This window comes from Pinus tabuliformis, chromosome 2_2, assembly GCF_031772625.1.
Source record: "Pinus tabuliformis cultivar Carrire ecotype Pingquan chromosome 2_2, CPIR1, whole genome shotgun sequence".
Classification (NCBI taxonomy): Eukaryota; Viridiplantae; Streptophyta; class Pinopsida; order Pinales; family Pinaceae; genus Pinus; species Pinus tabuliformis.
Window position 1 is genome coordinate 1,145,110,248 of NC_142300.1, and position 22,192 is coordinate 1,145,132,439.

Below are 22,192 nucleotides of genomic sequence, written 5' to 3' on the forward strand. Positions count from 1 at the left end.
CTATTTATGAATTTTCACCAATGGGAGGAGTCTTGGTATGTGAGAAGGTCACCTAATTGGTGTTCTAAGGTAGGGTACAAGCTGACACAATGGGGCTTTCTACAAGAAAGTCACAATTTAGGTCTAAGACTCCAATAGGAAGCAATCCACTTTCTTGATAGAGGCCTATTTGATGAGGCTCAAGACATAGGGTTTCAATTATTTGTTGCGTGTTGGCATAACCAAAGGTCAAGGCTAGGAGAAACGGTTTCCAACAATGTATATTAGCAAGACCAAGGCTCATGAAACCATCAAAGAAGCCCCTAAGTTGAAGCAAGACTAAACTAGGGTTCCCATTGGGGAAAACAACTAGGACAAGGAAATTTATGGACAAAATTGAAATGTATACCTACCAAAATGATAGAATTTGTCGCAAATGCAATCTCCTAGTGTCTAGGCTCTCCAATCCCACAAACTCACCTTGCCTAGGGATTTGCACCAAGCCCTAGTTAGCAAGCTTGGCCTTGAAGGGGCCAAATTGGAGAAAGAGAATTTATGGATAAAATAAAAGTATGAACACCAAAGAAATGGACAAATCCCTTGTCCCTTGGGAGTATGGAGTCTAAGATGTGATAAATCAACTAAAAAGTTTCCAAGGAGACCGAAAATTTGATTCCCCAGAAACAAACCTCAAGCATTTACCAATGCAATTACATGGGAGAGCTACTAAGAGTTACCAATAGGCCATGCATTCACATGTTATGCAAGAGTAATGCATGCAATAGATCATCTAGATAGCATTCAATATATCTTCAACAAATTAGGGCACAATTTGCATAACCTAGAATCAACATTATTCCATACATTAGACATGTAAAAATAATAGATATTCAACAATTAGGTACACTTACAAGATAACATGCAAAGATTCCATCCATAGATCCAAAGGATACCTCCAAAGATAAGCAAATCAGCTCCAAATATCAAAATGCATTCATAGATTCCAAATCCTCCATAAGAAAGAAAGTTGAATTTAGCTAAGGAGGCCAAAAATCCCAAGTGTGTGATGATGAATAATACAAATGACTCCTCCTCTATTTATATGAGGAGGTTGAGTTCCTATTTTATCCTATTAACCCCTAAAACATTAAAATAATGTGCATGATATCTCTTTTCCAATTCTATATCAAGCCTAACCATGGTGTTATCAACGCTAGGAATGGTGGCAAATGATAAGTCCATCTGAATACTACCACCCAAATCTACTGCCCACTTCATAGATAAAAGCACACCCCATGCATGAGGCACATCAATAACAATAATGTCCATGGTGCTACCACCCAAATCTATTGCCCACTTCAAAGATAAAAGCACACCCCATGCATGAGGCACATCAATATCAATAATGTCCATGGTGATTATGATACCCGCATGTGCTGCTATGTGAACTTGAAGATAGTTAATAAACCTACACACTTCAATCCTTTTAGAGTCAATGGCTTACACGTTGTGATAAGGCTTAGATACTCTCAGATTCATTTGGTCCATGACATTCTTAGTCATAACATTTGATGATGCACAGGAGTCTAACATGAAGTTATGCGGGAGGAGGTCATTTATCAACAAAGTGATGATGAATGGTTGATGCTCTTTATTTCCCATATATCTATCTATATTACGTAAAATAACAGGAGCATCCTCTGGTACATATGTTGGCCTGTTTTCATTGATCCCTTCTTGATAGACTTCAATGGCATTTAATAACTTTGATCTTTGAGATGGGATCTTTTAAAGTTCTGATACTGGAACTGAAACCCTTGCATTGTTGATCCAATCAACTAAATCAAGTTTCAAGTTTGATGCAGGAGGAGTTAACACTTTGGGAATATTTCACTGTGCATTACTTCGATCTTTATCAATCCTCCTTTGATAAGTCACTTCCTTTCGCCTAGCCATTGCAAGAAGCTTCTCTGGCATAGGCTTTTATCCAAATATTTTGGTGACATTATCATTAACAACTATCATTGATCCAAAATGGATCTAGTCTTGCCTCCCGATCAAAGTCTTCAAATGCAAATGAAAGTAGGATCAAGTCGAAGTGCTCGTCGATACGATTCCAACGGTACGAACAGCGCGTAAATCCAAGTCCAGATGAAGAAGCTAGAGCCAGAAAGTTTTTGGGAAAATTAGGGCAAAAGTCAAAGGTCAACAGTCAAAGATCAACGGTCAACAGGATGATGTCAGCAAGACATGTGTCGTCTCTGGAATACACCACTTGCCTAGGATGATGTCAGCAGGTTGATGACGTGTCGTAGTATGATTGGTTAATATGGACCAATCCGGTGCTGACACGTGGCAAATTGGATTTTGTCCAATGCGGCCTTATTTCCAAAATTTTGGGGATCAGGGAGGATCGAACCCCTGACCTCCCAAAAGGCTAAGTTTTCGCTGGAAGGGCCGCACTGGATGGGCTATGGTGAGTCTTGTTAAGATTGTGGATGATATTGTATTTAAGGTTATGGGGGAAGGTGGCCGGAAAAAGGTTGGACGGTTGGGGTCAACCCCACAACAGCCAAACCTTTGATATATTAGTTATTATATAGTCCGGAAACCTTATCATATATCACCACCAAACATATCATATACATTGTATTAACATAACCAACGGCAGAAGGTTGGGTGGGGGTTTCGAACCTCCGACCCACCAAAACATTATATACCAACGCCTTAACACGCATTCGGATAACCATGATGCCAAGGGCGGAGCTTGGTAAACCAAGCCACCCAAACACTGTTTAAAGTTTATGCAGGTGTCGAACCAGCCAAACCACCAATGCACAGATCGAGGCTGTATTGTGCTGACAGAAGTGGTTTTGCAGGGACAGAGGAAGTTTTGGATTTCTCCAGGAGGTTTGGAGGTCACAGTGGCAAAATATGGGCAAGTTTATACTCATTTTACTCAAAATTTCGAGCTGAACGCAATGGTGAGATCCTTTTCCTCATTTGAGTCTCTGTTTTTGAGCTCATGTCTATAAAAGCATTTTGAAGACTAATAAAGCAGTCACACTGGAAGCTAAGGACTTGGAGAGGTAGCCAAGAAGTCTAGCGAAATCCGTTATCAAATTGTCGTTGTGTTGATGCGTATGTTTAGGTTTCAATTTGCTTATGTTTTTATGTTATTTGCAATCTTTTCGATCCATTGCACTAAGTAACATAAGAAAACTTCACATAAAGTCTATAATACATTTTTCAATAATGGATCAATCATGTTACTAACCTTAGAAGTAGTAGACACATGTTTAATATATTGACTTCTCTCAATGGTGTTCATCCAATTTTCTATGGAAATAGTAAACATGCTAATCTGCTATGTTGGAGCTAAACCTTGCAAGGTCAAATGTCAAAGATCTTTTTAAAGAAAACTCCAGCACAGGACCAAAATTGAGGGGTTGACATTAAATAAAGACCATAGACAAAATGAGGCCCAAATTTTCTCAGTCATAGGAAGCAAGTGGTGTAAAGCCAAATCCTGTCAGAGGATTAGCCTTTGAACAGAGGATATATAATAGTCCAACATTTTGCATAGACAAATGCACCTCAAACAGTAACAATGTTGACTATAAGCTAGTAATCAACAAATTAGTCCAATGAATATCTAATGCATTACCTCTAGTTCCTTTTTATAGTACAAGAACTCAATTTTGCCTGGAGCAGGAAGAAAGTTAGAGTTTGGTTGTACAGATTTCATCTTTAAGGGGAAATGTCCCAAGGAACTGGGGATACCATGTTTTTTATACTACTTCTAGTTTTTGGAGTATTGAAAATACTTTTGTGGTGGTAACATTACAACATCTCGATTTCTTTGGTGTTATTGCAAACTCTGTTATGAATAAGCTCATGGACAAAAGAGTCACCATCCAATAGTCAATTTAGGCCTTAGAAATGGAAATTGGAGACTGTTATGAACATAATTTATGTAAAAATAATAAAAATAGATAATAAATAATAAATAGTAATCATAATAATATGTAATTAAATAATTAGTTAAAAAAGAGGCATGTCTCTACAGACATGCCTATTCGTGAAAGAGTACTTAACTGGCTATATATACAGGACCCTTGTTCTCAATGTATCATTATTCTCCACACAATTTATATATAATAATATTTCTATCCTCAATGGATATTTTCATATTCCAAGTCTTCTGGAGTATTTAACGGGAAGTATGAACTTTGTTCGTTTCAGAGACAAATATGGCTAGTTGTTTTGCATGGAACTTGGCAAGCACTGCAATGCTTGTCTTTAATCAAGATTACTCTTAAAGTCATGGTTCATCTTACAATCTTTAAATGTTGTATGGAAACATTATGAAACCCTTCTTTTACATATAACCAGGGTTGCTACTTGGATTTAACTTTTGAGGAGATCGTTGTCAACTACAGGGAGTACAATGCGATACCCAAGCAAGGTTTTCTGATTTAGCGTGTCAATTCTTACACAGTTCAATTCAACTTCTTAATTGACACCTTGCATGAAGATTCTAGGGTGGACATTTATAGCAAATGTAAATTGTGCTTAAGGTGTTGCATCGGTGGTCTAGATCTGAATCCCAGAAAGACACACCACATCACATTGAACATGCTTTAATCTCTATATCTACAATGATGTGGAGAGCATTTTGGTTACATCACATTGGCACACCAAACGAAAATTTAGGTTTGGTTGTTACCATCACCAAGTGGTTCTTGTTACCGCTCAATTTAGCAGGGTCTTAGGAGGGGTTCCAAAGGGACTACTACTAAACCAAGTGGCAACAACAGGACAAGTTCCCACTGTCACCTCAGTCGATGCCCCTTGCTCTTTACAGACTTTCAATAATGGGAGGAGTCCCTGCATGAGGAAATCACTAGGAATGATAAGTCAATGATAAGATAAGTAGTCATTTCTAGAGCTCATTCACAAGAGACACTCAGATGACAGGGTTTGCTTGCTTTAGATGCAAGGCGTGGGCCTCTCTAAGAAAGGCTCAAAGGAGGCTTAGACCTAGGGATTAAAGGTATTCCTTAATGAGGGATGCCCTAGACCTAAGATTCCTAAAGGAAGAAGGCTTCTAAGCGGCCTTGTGAGATAAAGAATGATAAAGATACAAGACCACAAAGGAGCCTTGGGAAGGTCCAAGTTTGACCTAGGGTTTATAATTTTTATCTTGCTTTCAATGGTCATGCAAGGCCAAACAAGGAGGATGAGAAGGACCTTGGGAATGATGAAGTTCCTTTGAGTTTTCTAATAACGAGGCCCTTGGAATCTACCCTAACCTAGGAGGAACCTAGACAAGTATGGTCTTATGGCTAGGGCTTGGTGTATCTCCCAATCCGACCATGGGAATGACCTCAAATTTAGAGGACCCCTAGAGGATACACCAATGCAGATAGTTGCCAACTCGCTCCAAAATTGGATGGCTACAAAGCAATTCGCTTGATGTCCTAGGAAACTTACCAAGGCTAGGGTAGAATTCAAAGAAAAGGTAAGAGAAGAAAGTTTCAGGGTGATCAACAATGGATTATGGACCATTGCCTATCCTTTTGGGAGAAATAGAGTCAAATTATCTTTGACTAAACCAACTTTGATGCTTCAAGAAGACCTTGAAGGACTTCTCTATCCAAGAAGAAGAAGGCAAAGGAAGACCCTCATGAATTTTATACTTCCAACACAATGTCAAAATGGAGTTTTAAGGACTTAATCATACAATTATTCCCCTAGGAACATTCACTCTATCTTTGTTGAATGAGTAACCCATGCAAAAATCCCAACCATTTTCAATGCTCCAAGTGCTTTGTATTAATTAGGGCGTATGCAATTACAACAAGAGAAAATTCCATGCGTTAGACATTTATTATAGCAAAAGTTAGCATCATAAAGCACTTACAAAACAAAGAGAGAGTATATCCATCCATCCAACATGCAAAAAGAATCTCCAAGAAGAAGTGTGAAGTTAATCCATACATCAAAATTCATTTACAAGCTCCAAATTCGTCCAAATTGCAGGTTCAAGTTCTCTTTTCGAGACAAGTTCCAAATCCAAGTGATGATGAGGAATGAAATGATCCTCTCATCAATACATATGATCCTCTACGAGATTCAATTTTCCTAATGATGCCCCTACTAATAACATAATGTACAAAATAACATCCTTTGGTGACAAGCCAACCAAATAGCTCCATAATATGAAAAAAAACCTCTCAATAGGACCGAAATGATAGATGAGTGGCTAGGAGGAGTCCCTCATGTGCCAAAATAAGTGGAAGGGCTCCAAAAATAGTGATGAAGGGGATGTCCCCTTGATATCCAAGCAAATGACCTGTGGTGCTCCCAAGTGGTTGTGGGGGGCACAAAAACATCCTCATGGGTCCAGGCCTAACCCAAAGTGTCGGAAAGGGAAAAAGAAGGCTAACTCCTTGTGGACCCAATGGACAAATGTGTACCCAGATAGGAAATATGTGAAAACGGGGTTATAATGAGCGGAGGGGAGTGATGTATGTGGTGTCGGGAAACGGGATTGTTACCACTCAAACTAGCAAGGGTCCTAGGAGGGGTTCCTATAGAGAAACCACTACGTCAAGTGCCAACAATGGAGCAATAGCCCACTATCACTTTAGCTAAGCCTCCCTTCTCTTTACGGACTTTCATCGATGGGAGGATACCCGGTATGAGAAGAATCACTAGGAAAGATAGATCAATGATAGGATATAAAGTGATTCCAAAGCCTATTCACAAGAGAGGCTCAAATGATAAGCTTGCGTGCTTTAGAAGCAAGATCTATGGCTCTCTAAGAAGGGCTAGGAGGATACTGAGGTCTAGGGTTGAGACTCAAGAGGGATGTCTTGATAAGAGGTCCCCAAAACCAAAGAGACCTAGAAGAATAGGGTTTCTAAGCAATCCTTGTGAAGTTTGAGTTACAAGGTTGTGGGACCACAAAGAAGCCCTAGCGGATCAAACAAGATCAAGGGTTTCTTGGCAGCCCTTATGATGTACCTACAACCCTCAGTTGGAGGTCATGGAAGAAACGATTATGAATCAGCAAAAGAGACAAACACAATGATGGGATGTAAAATGATTCCAAAGCCTATTCACAAGAGAGGCTCAAATGATAAGCTTACTTGCTTTAGAATCAAGATGTACGGCTCTCTAAGAAGGGCTAGGAGGATACCTAGGTCTAGGGTTGAGACTCGAGAGGTATGCCTTGATAAGAGGTGCCCTAAACCAAAGAGACCTAGAAGAATAGGGTTTCTAAGCAATGCTTGTGAAGTTGGAGTTACAAGGTTGTGGGACCACAAAGAAGACCTAGCAGATCAAACAAGATCAAGGGTTTTGGGGTTGAACACAAATCACTCCAGTTGAGTGTACGCTCCATCCTAGGAGAATCCTCTTGTCACAAACTTTACTTTGTTCTTCTCGGCCCTTTCATCTACTACCAAAATCTTGGCAGCCCTTATGATGTACCTACAACCCTCACTTGGACGTCATGGAAGAAACGATTATGACTTAGAAAAAGAGACAAATACAAGAGCCTAACTAATAATAATACAATAATAATCAAGGAAGACATATATAAAGTTCTTATCTTTTTGAGGATTGTAAGTAACTATCAACACCCTCTTGCTCTTAGGCAATTTGCAAAATCGTCCACTCCCTCTTTCTCCTAGAATATTTGTGGAATTGTTAAAAATATATTTGCAATTTTATCAATCTAGTAAAATATGTCCTTATCATTAGTTGTTAATGCTTTTGTAGTGTCATTCTTGGATTTCTTCTAATGTGGATGCTCATCATCATCATTTCCCTTCCTCTTCTTATCTTTCTTCCCTTCAGTGCATTGATTTTTATAATGACCAAACTTGTGGCAACGAAAACATTAAATATCCTTCTTGTCTTGAGGAGTTGGCCTTCTACCTACATTCTTTTGAAATTTTCCAAAATTTCTCCTTACTCTGCCATTTTTAGAGTGGGTTGTAAACGCTTGAGAGTGATCATCTTGAGGTCTTGGAATCTTCCCCTTTGAGACAAGTCTAGATTCTTCTTGAGTACATGAGGTCCATAGATCCTCAAAACTTGGAATCTTTTCTCTGCCACAAATACTAGATGCAAACAAGTCCCATGAGTCACGCAAACCATTAAGTGTTGTAATCAAAAGTTCTTTATCAAAAATAATTTCATTAATTGCTTGAAGTTGATCTCTTAGTTGAGAGATCCTCATGAAAAGTGAGGCCACAGTATCAACTCTTGTCATTTTCACATGATGAAGCTCATTCTTTAAACTCACTACTTGAGCAATGTTGTTGATGGTATATAATCCAACCTAGGCATCGTACATCTTTTTTGAAGTGCCAAGATTTGAGACATATGGAATCAAATGATCTCTTATAGACTCCACAATAACACTCATGGTTGTGATATTATCATTCTTGTATTTTGCTTTCCCTTCATTATCTGTAGGTTTAGTAACCTTGCCCTTCACAAGATCCAAAACACCATTCTTTGCAAGAATGAGGTCAATCCTTGTTTTCCATGCCTTCAAATTTGTAGCACCTTCAAACTTTTTTTTTGTCTTAGTATAGGAACCAACAGTCATAGATCTGTATCCAAAAATTAGATTTGTTGAAGTAGATAATTTCAAAAGTGATCTTAATGTCCTCTCCCCTTCACCAAGGCTTTCATACCATGTTGATTTTTCAAGTGCAATAGGTACAAGCACTAATTTTTGAAAATTGATAATTACTTCCAACGATGTAGAGATTATCTTTAGCACTTCTAGTTAATCAATAAGCACTAAACCTCATAAATTTAACCATAAAAAGTAGCAGTTCAGTAGAGATCACAAAAAGACAATGATGCACAAGAACAACACAAGATTTACCCTAGGAAAATCCACTTGGGGGAAAACCCCAACAACCTTTTCCGTAGATAATTATTCACTTCAACAAGAGATACAATCTGATCCTTAAAGTCAAAATATACTCAACCTGATTGTTGATTTGGGGTAGCATCGGATGTGCTCTAGCCACGAAATTTGGTGGAGAGACTAAGGCACTTGAGATCTCCAACACCCGAAAAGGGTTTGGGCAGATTCTAAACTGTTTGGGAGATATTAAAATAACTAATATTTTTAATGGAGTCACTAAGTCTAAACTTAGGGAAATTAAAATATTAATGTGAATTAATATAAAATTGTGTTAGAATGGTCCAAAAGTCATGGATCAAGCCAATCTAATCTTAGTCATTGATTAGGGACTTAATCTCGGTCGTTGATTTGTCAACGAGAAAAGTATAAGAGGAGGCTCGAGGGTCACCTCGAGAACACACCAAGAGATCAAGATTTCGACTTTTTGGGGTTGGGTTTGCTGAGAAAGTTGAGAGAGTGATCTGGAGTTGTAGCTGAGGGGCAGTGAATACAGAAGCAGAGAGGTTGAGATAGTGCCGGGAGGATCAGCGCAGCAACCGGGAAAGTTGACGCAGAGGGCAGAAGCCAGAACTATCGGGAACAGTCGGAACTGCAGGGAAAGCTGATGCAGAGGGTAGAAGCTGGAACTGCCGGGAAAGCTGACGCAGAGGGCAAAAGAGGCTGACACTAGGGTTTTTTGTGGGGTGGATTGGAGCTGAGGAGCTGTCGGAGTATTTATCCGGGATTTCAACTGAAGCAATTGTCTATGAAGGAGAGGTAATATTGCCGAGATTTTTCTTTGTTGGGTGAGCCCGATTTGGCACCCAGATTGTATTCTGAAACTGCTTAATAAATGAAACCCTCAGATAGCTGCACCAGTTTTCCCGCATTAGGTTTTTCTGGGGACATTAGTCCAAAAATAACGGTGTCATTTGTGTGCTTTTTTTTGTTTCCTTTAGTTGATGATTTGTAATGTGTTGAGCATGTACTTGTGTTTATTTTCAGTATTTACATCGTAAATAACTTGTTAATTAATCAAAACAAGTAAGAAGGAATAAATCAAAAAGTGCGTGTAGGGTTTCTAACTGTTAGACTTAGAAACTTCAACACTGACCAATAGCAAAACCCAGGTAAAACCTAGTCAAACTACCAGCCTAGAATTTCGGTCTACCCAAAAATTCGTCCTTTTGTATCTGCTTCAAAAACTCGGCTTTTTGTGTCTGCCTCAAAAACTCGACATTTTGCATCTTGTCTCCTTCACTTAGATGAACAGAAGATATCTTGTCTTGTGAGATCCAAATTGTGTCTTGTGGAGAAGATCAAGTGGTGTATATATAGTGTTCTAGGAGGTCGAATGGGTGCCTCTAAAAGTTGGGCCAACTTCACTTGAAAAAGGGTCGACTTGTTTGAAATGTTTATAATTGTTGTAGTTAATCGGGTTATTTTTCACCTATCTTCAAAAGATTATTTTTCTTCTGTAAATTATATATGGCAAATACTGAAAAAAACACTACAACAACTTCACCAAAATTAAATCACAAGAACTGAGAAAATATCACACACAAAACAATAGACATCGATATTTTTCGACAAAATGTCCCTAGAAAAAACCCTAGTGTGGGGAAAACCAATTTTCTAGATGAGTATTTTATTATTCTTCATCAATTTTGTAATTGAAATTTCATACATTGTTTGCCTTAAAATTAGCAAACCTTCAACAAACTATTTTCTTCACTTCTGCCAGATGATCTAACCTCTAGGAAGCTATTCAGACTCAAAATCAATTTGGCCCCCCTTGGGAACCCTGAATCAACCCACACGTGCAGCCCTAACAGATAACTAGGCCTCCTCTGGCAACTCGCACTTCCTAGAAGAATATCACAACCTCTTCTAAAAAATCAAACTCTAATGGAAAACTCAAATTCTTTCCTACAAATAAACTTTCTCGAGGAATTTTGTTCTTCCTCCACCATCTTAGCCTCTTCAGTGAATTCACACCCTGTAAGGAAATTCAAACTTTGAAGATAAAATCGATCTCTCTTTGTCATTGAGAATCTGAAAATTGTGGTGAAGAAATCTCTTTCCGACAACTTGATCTTCAATCAATACTCAACTCAATTGTTGGTGTCCTCCACGCTATCATTGTGCCTTTGCTCTCATTGCAATTCATTGTCTCCAAAAGCTCCATCGATCTCCTCTTATAATCTCTCGTTGAGCAATCAACAATCATGATCTAATCATAATCGATGGCTAAGATCACATTGACTTCATTCAATCACTTTTATAGAAGTCACCAAAGAAAAATCGATTTGTCTCAATTAATCTCGATTAATTAACCACTTTTTCTAAGTTACACTTAGGAAAATAATTAAATTGGCTAATTAAATTTGATTAAGACAATTTCATTAGAACCATTTTCTGCGTATTGGAGATAATTAATCCATTTGTGTTTCTAGCATCATAGGCACCACCTAAAACTAAAACACCTATCTAACCTACACAAACCAACACTCCCTCTTAGTGAGAAAGGTGTTCTGCCTAACACCCAACTTATTTCTAAAGAAGATGAATCTCGCCTTCTCCAAGGCCTCGTCAGTATGTCTACTACTTATTGATCTATAGGTATATACTATAGTTGAACTATCATGTGTTGCACGCAATCCCTAATGAAGTGATACCCGATGTTTATGTTTATATGCTTGGACATGTCATGAAACATCGGATTATCAAATAATCTGATGCAACTCTTATTATCGTATTGTATCATTGTCGTATCAACCCTTTGACCAAACAAGATTACCAGCAACTTCCGAAGCCAGATGGCCTCGCATGTCGCCATCCTAGCTGCTACATACTATGCTTCCTCGGAGCTCAGTGCCACGGACTTTTGCTTCCTACTATACCAAGAGACAATTCTCGATCTCATGTTGAAGCAACACCCTGAAGTGCTTTTCCTGTCCATTGTACTATCTTCCCAGCCTGCATCAATATAGCCCACCAATTTAATACCATCAGCTCGAACATATATGATCCCATACTTGACTGTACCATGCAAATACCACAACACATGCTTTCATGTTGTCCACTGCACTTTCCTCAACTCAACCATGAACTCGCTGAGAGAGATTACTGCAAAGGATATATCTAGCCTATTGTTGACCAAATACATGAGAGAGCCAATCAACTACCTGTATAAGGTTGGGTCTACATCCTTCTCCCTAGATGCATCTATTTGCCTCCAATTTGTGATCATGGGTGTAGACATGGTTCTACAATCCTACATCCCAAACTTCCTCAACATCTTGATGCAGTATTTCCATTACCCAAGGAAAATCTCTCCATTTATTTGTGACAACATCATCCCTAGAAAATAGTGCATAAGCACCAAACCCTTCATCTTGAACTCAGCTGCAAGGTCGCTCTTGCAATCCTCTATGGGCCCAATGAACCTATTAGAAACAAGTCATCCACATATAGATCAAGAAAGAGAATCTCACCCCAAAACACCAAGTAGTAAAGGTTTGCATCTGCCTCACTCTATGCAAAGCCCATTCCCTTCAAGTATTTAACAATGCATTCATACCACGCGTTGGGAGCCTACTTGAGCCCATACAAAGCTCTCTTCAATTTGCAAACGTAGGTCTCACTATTGTGTGCTACAAAGCCCTCTGGTTGTTCTATGTATACCTCCTCTTCCAACTCACCATTAAGGAACATCTTGACATCCATCTGATGGATCGGTCATCCCATCTATGGTGCGAGTGATATCATAGCTCGTATAGTAGCATACCTGGCCACAGGAGTGAATGTCTCCTCATAGTCTATTCCCTCCTTTTAAAATAAACCCTTGGCCACGAACCTTGCCTTGTGTTTCTCGTTGCTACCATTTACACTGTGCTTGATCTAAAAGATCCAGCATGATCCAACCACCGCCATATTTGTTGGTCTCGGTGCAACCTCTAACACATCATATTGCATGATTGAGGTATACTCCTCAACCTTCGCATCTCACCACACTTGCTACTGTGTGGCCCCTTGATAACTAGAAGGTTCGCTATCTACCAACAGACTGACCAATGTCATATAGCTAGTGTACCTGTTTGGTTGTCCCCATTGTCTAATGTCTGTCCTAGGAGCTCCAACAAATTCTTGAGCATCCCTAAGTGTTTGTTGAACCTCACCGCTCCTTCTGCCAATTGTAGAGGATGGAATGTCAACCTCCATGTCCTCTTGATGCATCTCTCAAATGTGTTGAATCTACTGCTAGATACTCTACAAACTCTCAGGAACTCCTGCACTTGAGCATGTGCTCATACTGGTAATTGTACTCGTGCTTTGCTTTCCTTAATCTTGTTGCTCAATCCTCGACGCTTCTGCTAGTTGTTCACCATGATCATCCGCTGGAAAATCTTTATATCTCTTGTATGCCTTGTCCTCCATGAACTTGACATCGCACTTGACAATAATCCTACTAGTCTCGTCAAGTAAGGGTAGACCGAGTGGTTGAGGTGAGTTGTTAACTCCCTCACCACCCAGGTTCGATTCCCTGAAATGACATGTGAAGCCTGTTGTGATGAGGCTAGAGGAATAGGCGGCCCTAGGGAGTTTACTTTGTTCGTTGTCAATATAGGACATCTCGGTTCTTACTAAGTCATATATTCTTGGTATATTTGGCTTGCAGACAGTTTGATATAATCTTGGTGTTATAGTCGCAATCAAAAGGTTTGATCTTGGGCCTTGCCCAAATTACTCCAACGAGTTACCGATTCACCATGGTCCCAAAAAAAAATCCTCCTAGTCCCTAGAATAAATATCTCATATGCCTTTGAGGTCTCACTATACCCCACGAAGTACACACTCCCTACAGTTTGATCCAACTTGGAATGTGTATCCCCTGGAATATCACAATACGTCAAACTACCAAAGGGTCGCCTTGTGTGAAATTTTTAAAATTGTTGCAACTAATGTAGTTATTATTCACATACCTTCAAAAGATTATTTGTCTTCTGTAAATTATATACGGCAAATACTGAATAAAACGCTGCTACAACTTCACCAAAATTAAATCATATCAACAGAGAAAATATCACACACAAAATAATAGACACTAATATTTTTGGACAAATTGTCCCTGGAAAAACCACAATTTGGGTAAAACCATTTCTGTAGATGAGTATTTTATTATTCTTCAGCAATTTTGTAATTCAAATTGCATGAACTATTTGTTGTAAAATTAGCAAACCTACGGCAAATTATTTTTCCTAACTTTCGCTAGATGATTTGACCTCCTAGAAGCTATTTGGCCTCTCAAAATTTGGCCCTCCTCTGGAACCCTTAATCGATCCACACATACAACCCTGGAAAATAACTCAACCTCCCCTGGAAAATCGAGCTCTACAGGCAAAATCGAATTCTCGCCTGCAAATCTACTTTCTCTGGGAATTTCGTTCTTCCTCTGGCAACTCAGCCTCTTTAGTCAAATTCGCACCACTAATTGGTGTTGATTTTTCAAGCATCCTCTAAACTGATAATTACTTCTTATGATTTCTCTTAAGTTAATATTTTCTTATATTCATATTCATCATAAACTAATTACACAGAGGATGTCAACAATAAAACAAAATGTGAGTAGGATCATAAAGAGATAGCGAAACAAGAACAAAATATTTTTACCCTAGGAAAACCCACTTGGGAGAAATCCCAGCAACCTTTTCCTTTGAGAAATTATTCAAGTCATCAGATATACATCTAATTCAAACATACACTCAAAATGACAGCCTTGGTCACACATGCTCAAACTACCCACAAGACAAGTCAATCTACTGCTCAACAATCTCAACCTAATCTACTCTGGAAGGACTGAACTTCAACCTCCCTCTTCCTCAGGTAAACCCAGAAAATCTGCCACAGAATCGTCATTTATCTGCCTCAGATACATCTTCTTTGCTTGCCTCATATTTGATTTCTTCTCTGCCTCAGATCCGACTTCTTCTTTGCCTTAGATAGTCTTATTTGCTTGCCTCAGAAAGACTGAGTTACCTTCTCTTGGAGGAGGACAAAATGGTGTGTATATATAGTGTTTGAGAGGCCAAATGAGTGTGACCAAAGGGGCAGGCCAACCTGATCTCTGGGAGGGCTGACTTTAAGTTTTTGGGCCAAGAAATTCAATATTATAAATTCAAAATTTATCTTTTAAAAACCAACATGAAAAACATGTCACATATTTTCTCTTTTGACAATAGCATGAAGAACATGCTTTATGTTTATCATTATAAATACATCAAGGGCTAAAATATTAATTATGAAGATAGACCATAACTACAAAATTCAACATTGGGAAATTTGGTCTCTGCAGATAAAATCGATCTCCGTTTGTCACTGAGAATCTGAAAATCGCTGTGAAGAAATCTCTCTCTAGCAACTTGATATTCAATCACGATTGAACTCAACTATTGGTGTCCACCACGCTATCACTGCACGCTTGCTCTCATTACAATTCATTGTGTCTCCAAAAGCCACATCGATCTCCTCTTATAATCTCTTGTTGAGCAATAAACAACCATGATTTAATCATAATCGATGGCTAAAATCATCTTGACTTCATTCAATCACTTTTCTACAAGTCACTAGGAAAAAATCAATTGTCTCAATTAATCCTAATGAATTAACCATTTTTCCTAAGTTACACTTACGAAAATAATTAAACTGGCTAATTAAATATAATTAAGACAATTTTCCTTAGAAAAACTTTCAGGGTATTGGAGATAATTAATACATCTGAGTTTCTACCCTCATAAACACCACCTGAGACTAGAACACCTGACTGAGCTACACAAACTAACAACTTGATCATCTTGGAGCCAAAAATTCAAATTTAAAAGTCAAAACTGTTTCTCTTTTGAAAATGACATGAAGAACATATCTTATATTTAATATTTTTAAGGGCTAAAAAGATTAATTATGAAGACCAACCATAGCCACAAAACTTAACACTTGTAAGTTATTCTCTCTGGGCTCACTAACTCTATTTGTAGCATACTCCTTTCCTCCATTTCCAATTATCATAATCCATCAAATGAGCTGAAAAATAGCCCATGATTCTGATATGTAAACAAAATCTCACAATGTTATGAATTCCTTAAACAACTTTCATTAAAGGATTGTTCCTGTAAATGCAATCCTCACGCTAATTCAATAAAAAACTAGCAACACACACACATTTAAAGTAGAGTATACAAAGGCTTTTAACTAGAGAAACCCTTTTGGTGAATAAAACTCCATATTGACATTAAAAATTTGATTACAAAGAATGCTTACAGCCTGCACTTATCGCTACTGCTGTGTAAACAAACTATAGCAGCATTTCCCATTTTTCTAGCTAGTGCATCCTACCTCTTTTGAATGATTCTGCCATTAGGGCAATGGCCTCTATGAGCTTTCAACTACTGTCCTTTGGTATGGATCTAGCTAGTGCATCCTATCTCTTTTGAATAATTCTGCCATTAGGGCAATGGCCTCTATGAGCTTTCAACTACTGTCTTTGGTATGAAAACAACTCATCTTGCTGTTCAATCTAGCCACTTAAGTGAAACTGTATGTTGCTTTTGATCCTATGCAAGAGCAAATGCGCTATTGTTACCATGAATAACGCTTGCACAAGAGTTAAACTTACCATGTTTCGAGTTCAAAAATAAATGCTCTGAACTATTTCAGTGTCACTTATGTCCAGAAGACGGAAACAGAATATAATTTACAAGGTAAACATCGAAGCTTCATCATTATAGTCTTCAACAAAAAGTAATCACAAAGAAAGTTTCAAACAGGGTGCAACAGTACTTGTTGGCAATAAAGCATAAGACTGTTTCATCATACGAATACAATCCCTCTATAAACCATTAGATAACTGACTATTTGATGTACTTTATATACAAATGCAATGTTTTGTAGACCAACTATTCCTTTGGTATGGATCTCATTTACACTCGACAAACATTTATGATTTAACTTTGGCCTAACTTTTTAAAGTGTTTTCATTGTCAAATCCAAAAGTAGATGATGTTCTAGTTAGAAAAGAACAACAGATTCAAAACCTTCTGAATTCACCATTAAGTCACAGTATTCTCACTTTGCTCTGTCTGTCCAAATCTTAATTCTTAAATAAATTACAAAAATTTAATCAAGCAGACTGTTCTGTACCTGAGCAGTTTGAACCTGCCGATTGTCGATCCCTCTGCTGTAATGCCATAACATATTGCCCGTCTTGAAACCAAAATCTCTTTGCAGAGCTTCCTAAAGTGAAAATTACAATCAAAATTTACAGTCATTACACAGTTTGGAGAGAGAATGGAAATACATTTCACACTTGTCATAATTGCATTCATGAGTACCGGCAATGCAGTTTCCAAACGCAATGAATTGTGGCAACAGCTTGCAACAATAGCAAGAAGCTATAACACACTTCTATGGAAACAAAAAATAAAATTGACAGCTATATTCTTTTCAGCATCTTCAGAATCTACTACTCCCCAAAACGTTTCCGAAACTGAAACACTTTGGAAGTGGATCAAGAACTCCCGGAAACATTTCAAAGACATATTCTGGTCATTTCTTATCTTTGAAACACTTCCTAGTCATTTCTGGCCTGGAGAAGGAGCAAATCCAGCCTCTTACACCTGATTAGTCCATCTGAACACACACAACCCCTATAACCTATAAAAAATATTGCTGAAATAAAGAAAGTGCGCTGCAAGGACTTTGTCGTATTTTCAGTAGATTTAAACCTTAAGTTGCAGGAAACTCCTAATGATTATACCCACAAGTTTGTTGTCTTTAACTCGAGGGATAAGCAAATTTGTATAGCTTCTCTACATTTTGGCATATATAGCCTAATCTATAAGTGTACCTCTCGACAATGCATAATCTCTTGCTAGATGAGATTTAATATATAAGTAATGTTATATTAATACGTTGGCTATCTTTTCCATTTGCTATTTTTTCAGGAGTATCGATTGTTTTTAATTTTTATATTTTTGTTGCTTACATGTCTCCTAAGATTTTCAGTGTCATGCTTTCATTTAATCCTCATCCCTGAAATTGTACCAGTTTCCACTTTTCATGCCTTAGAGATGAACCATCTAGCAAATAACTACAAACCTCACATAAAAGAAAACTATGTTGATCACAAAGAAAGCTAGTTTAATATAGAATTTTGAAGATCACAGGTAACAAAAATTTCTAAATAAGCTCTAAGCTGAGAATAAAAGAAAACTATGTAGATAGCAAAGAAAGTTCGATTAAGATGGAATTTGAAGATGACCAGTAACAAAAATTTGCAATGGACTGTGTTACCACACAATCTAGCAGGCCCTAAGGAGGGAAAACCTATAGGACAAGAAGCTAGAATATGTCAGACCAGGAGGTAACTCCTCAAATCAAAACTCTATATTATTCATTCAGGTTGTTCATTATTATATACAATAGGGAGTGACTGTTCGGTTCATCTCCCGATGACTCTCTATCTTCTCTATTATTTATTTACATTAATTACAGTTGTTCACCCAATCCCTATGATTAGGTGTCAACATTCCCCCCCTTAATCTGAAGGGATGTTGGTGAGTCCAAGCATCGTTTTGAATCTTTCAAGCTTTTCTCTTCCAAGTGTTTTGGTGAAGATGTCAGCAATTTGCTCATTAGTGGAACAATGGCGGAGATGGATTGTTTTGGCCTCAACATGATGTCGAATCAAGATGATATTTAGTATTGATGTGCTTTGTTCGATCATGGAACTTTGGGTTCTTGGCCAACTTTATTGCAGAGGTATTATCAATCATGAGTGGAGTCAATTGCATTTGTTTTACTTGCAAATCTTCAAAAAATTTCCCGAGCCACAAAATTTCTTTTGTTGCCTCCGCTGCTGCCACATATTCTGCCTCTGTCATGGAATCTGTTGGAACTGATTGTTTGTGTGATCTCAGGAGATAGCTCTTGATCCAAGACTCATAGCATAACCTGAAGTAGATACCCCAGTTTCCTTGTCTCCATCGAAGTCTAAATCAGAGTACCCAATCAAGCTGAAGTCGCCCACCTTTGTATACTTAATTCCAAAGTCTTGAGTTCCCTTCAAGTACTTTAGAACTCTTTTTGCAGTAGACCAATGTCCCTCACAAAACGAAATGTCTGGTCTAGTAGTAGTTAGGTAGTTGAGACTTCCTACAAGCTGTTTATACTTTGTTGCATCCTCAAATTCTTTTCCTTCAATGGATGTGAGCTTTAAGTTTTGTTCCATTGGAGTAGTCATAGGATTGCATTCTGTCATGCCAAACCTGTTCAACAAATCTCCAATATACTTCTTTTGAGAAATGAATATGGACTTCGGATGTTGAGTTACTTCAATACCAAGATAGTAATGAACATAGCCCAAATCAGTCATTTCAAAACCTTTCTTCAATTCCTTCTTTATGGATGCAATGTAGTTTTCATTGTTCCCTGTTATCAAAAGATCATCTACATATACAACAAGATATACCACTATTTTGCCAACTTTCTTGACAAACAAAGTTGCATCATCAAGATCATAATGTTTGAAATTGAGTTTCAGAAGATGCTTAGTTAGTTTTTCATACCAGGCTCGCAGTGCTTGTTTGAGGCCATACAAGGATTTCACAAGTTTGCATACTTTATGTTCATGTCCTTTCACAGCAAATCCTTCAGGCTGGGACATAAAAACATTCTCTTTTAGATCTCCATTCAAGAAAGCAGTTTTTACATCCATTTGATGGACTTTCCAACCGTTCTGAGCTGCTAGGGCAAAGAGTGTCCGGATGGTAGCCCATTTTGTTGTGGGGGCAAAAGTCTCCTCATAATCGACCCCTTCCTTCTGTGCAAAATCTTTTGCCACAAGCCTGGCTTTGTGCTTTTCAAGTGAGCCATCAGCTTTATACTTGTTCTTGTAGACCCACTTGCAGCCAATTGGTTTGGTTCCTAATGGAGGATCAACCAGCTTCCAAGTTCCATTCTTTATCAAGGCATCATACTCCTTTTGCATTGCTTCTTTCCATTCATCATGAGAAGCAGCTTCTTTGAAGGAAGTTGGTTCAAAATCTGTAGACAAATTCAATTCACAATCATAAGAAACATCCATATCAATAGGTGAATCAGAGTCATCTACATCACCTTCATTTTGTCGGTTTCAATTTCTAGTTCTTGTCTTTCCAACCTCATCAGAATGAACACTTTCAAGTGTCTTTGTCAGCCACCTTGGGGGACCTTTCTCAGATGGTCCAAGCTGCTCCGTTGATTGAGTTGGGACTGAATCAAGATTGAGTCTCCCAATTCTATCAATCACATCACTTAAAGTATCATCCGTTGTTGGAGTTTCATGCATGGGAGAGAGTGCTTCAGATGAAGATTCCACAGGTTGATCTAGTATAGGAATCTCCCCTTCAAAATGTGGAATCTGATTATCAAATTCTTGAAATGATTTTGCATTTGCGAATCTATCCAAGCGATCAAGTTGTCACTCAACAACATTGTCAGTTTTGGATGATTCAAGAAAGATTACATCTCTAGATACAACAAACTTTTTATTCACTTCATCATAGAGATAGTATGCTTTGGAGGTGTTTGAATACCCCAAGACGATACACTTACAACTTCTTGCACCAAGTTTGTTTCTATGTACCTTTGGTATCAAGGCATAACATGTGGAACCAAAGACCCTGAGATGCTTTACCAAAACAATGTGCCCATACCACATTTCATAAGGAGTCTTGTTTCTAACAGCATTAGATGGACATCTACTCTTTACATATACAGCACATAGAACTGCATCAGCCCAAAACATCAATTTTACATTTTTGAAAAACATCATGGAGCGTACCATATTTAAGATTGTCCTCTTCATTCGTTCAGCGACTCCATTATGTTGGGGATTATAAGGCACAGTGCTTTGATGTTTGATCCCATGTTGGCGAAGATAGTTTTCAAATTCATTTGAAGTGTATTCTTTTCCATTATCAGTGTGAATAGAGCCAATACGAGATTGTGCATCATTTTCAATCCATGTATGAAAGTTCTTGAATGTTTGAAAAGCATCAGATTTGTTCTTCAATAAATAAACCCAACACATTCTGGTGTAGTCATCAATAAATGTCATCATATATTTATTTCCATTTGCAAAAGGAATAGGCATTGGACCACATAAATCTAAATGAATGAATTCAAGTTTTCTATGTGCTCTTGAATGTGAATCATGAAAAGACTGTTTGTTATGCTTTCCTAGAATGCAAGCATCACATTGCTTAAGTTTCCTAGGAATTGTAGGCAAACCAGTAACACCATTTTTCTTCAACAAGCGAAGGTTGTCATAGTTCAAGTTTCCAAATCTAGCATGCCATAATAAACTTGATGGAAATGTACCCTCTTCATAGTGAGAATTGTATGAGAAATTTTGTGCACGAGCAGAGGTACCCTGCAGCTTGAGAAGCCTTTCTTCTTCTATCCCCATCATGACAAGTGAGTGGTCTGATGCGTTTCTCACCTCAAGCTTGCCATCAAACATATGAATGGAGTGTCCTTGCTGGCGGATGTGGACCAAGGACAGCAAGTTTCTCCTCAGCTATGGTAGATATAGAACATGATGCAGAAGAAAGTTTGGAAGACCAGGCAATTTAAGCCTGATTGTGCCAAGCCCTAATGGCTTGAGTTTTGATTTGTCTGCAAAGTATACTGCTCCAACAACATTGTCGGTAAATTCTTCAAAAAAATCTTTTGTAAAAGTCATGTGGCAAGTTGCTCTCGAATCAAGCAGCCAATCATTTTTCCAAGAAGCAAGTGAAGCATTAAATAAGTCTTCATTTACTCCAATATTACAGTGTGCCACAACATAGTGAGCGAATTCAGGTGCTTTACCTTTCTCTCTGTCATTAGCCTTACTTTTGGGTTGGTTTTTTTCCTGCTCAATTCTGTCCCAAGGCAGCTTGCCTGTGGATGCATCATGTGATCCATCTCTTTTGCAGCATGCAGTGCAAACCTGACTTTTCTCCTTGAGAGTGTTTGCCCCCCCTACCTCTGAAATCTCTTCCTCTTCCTCTTTGACCACCTCTTCCTCTGGAAGAATCTTGAGCAAGATTCTTTTCTCTATCAGCAAGGCACACAGCCTCTTCAGAAGACTCAAGAGTTGTCTTCTTCCCAAAAGCTTTCTCTCTTTCAGCATATTTTTTCACAAGGGAGTCAAAGGTAATATCTTTGAGATTTCCATTTGCTTGCAATGACTCA

The 22,192-nt window shown here is 38.2% G+C and overlaps 1 protein-coding gene across 4 annotated transcripts in view; it reads right to left on the reverse strand.

Annotated features, from left to right (window-relative positions):
• LOC149197448 (translesion synthesis protein REV1-like) overlaps window positions 1-22,192 on the reverse strand; it is a 437,492-nt gene that overhangs the window by 278,379 nt on the left and 136,921 nt on the right. For 3 of the 4 annotated variants that reach the window (XR_016254763.1, XM_089405838.1, XM_089405839.1), the window contains exon 13: window positions 17,114-17,206. Coding sequence is in view for 2 of the 4 variants with exons in the window: in XM_089405838.1 (XP_089261964.1) it covers window positions 17,114-17,206 (93 nt within the window). In the remaining 2 variants the exon portion in view is untranslated. The remainder of the gene's footprint in view (window positions 1-17,113; window positions 17,207-22,192) is intronic. The other variant, XR_016254764.1, reaches the window with a different exon arrangement.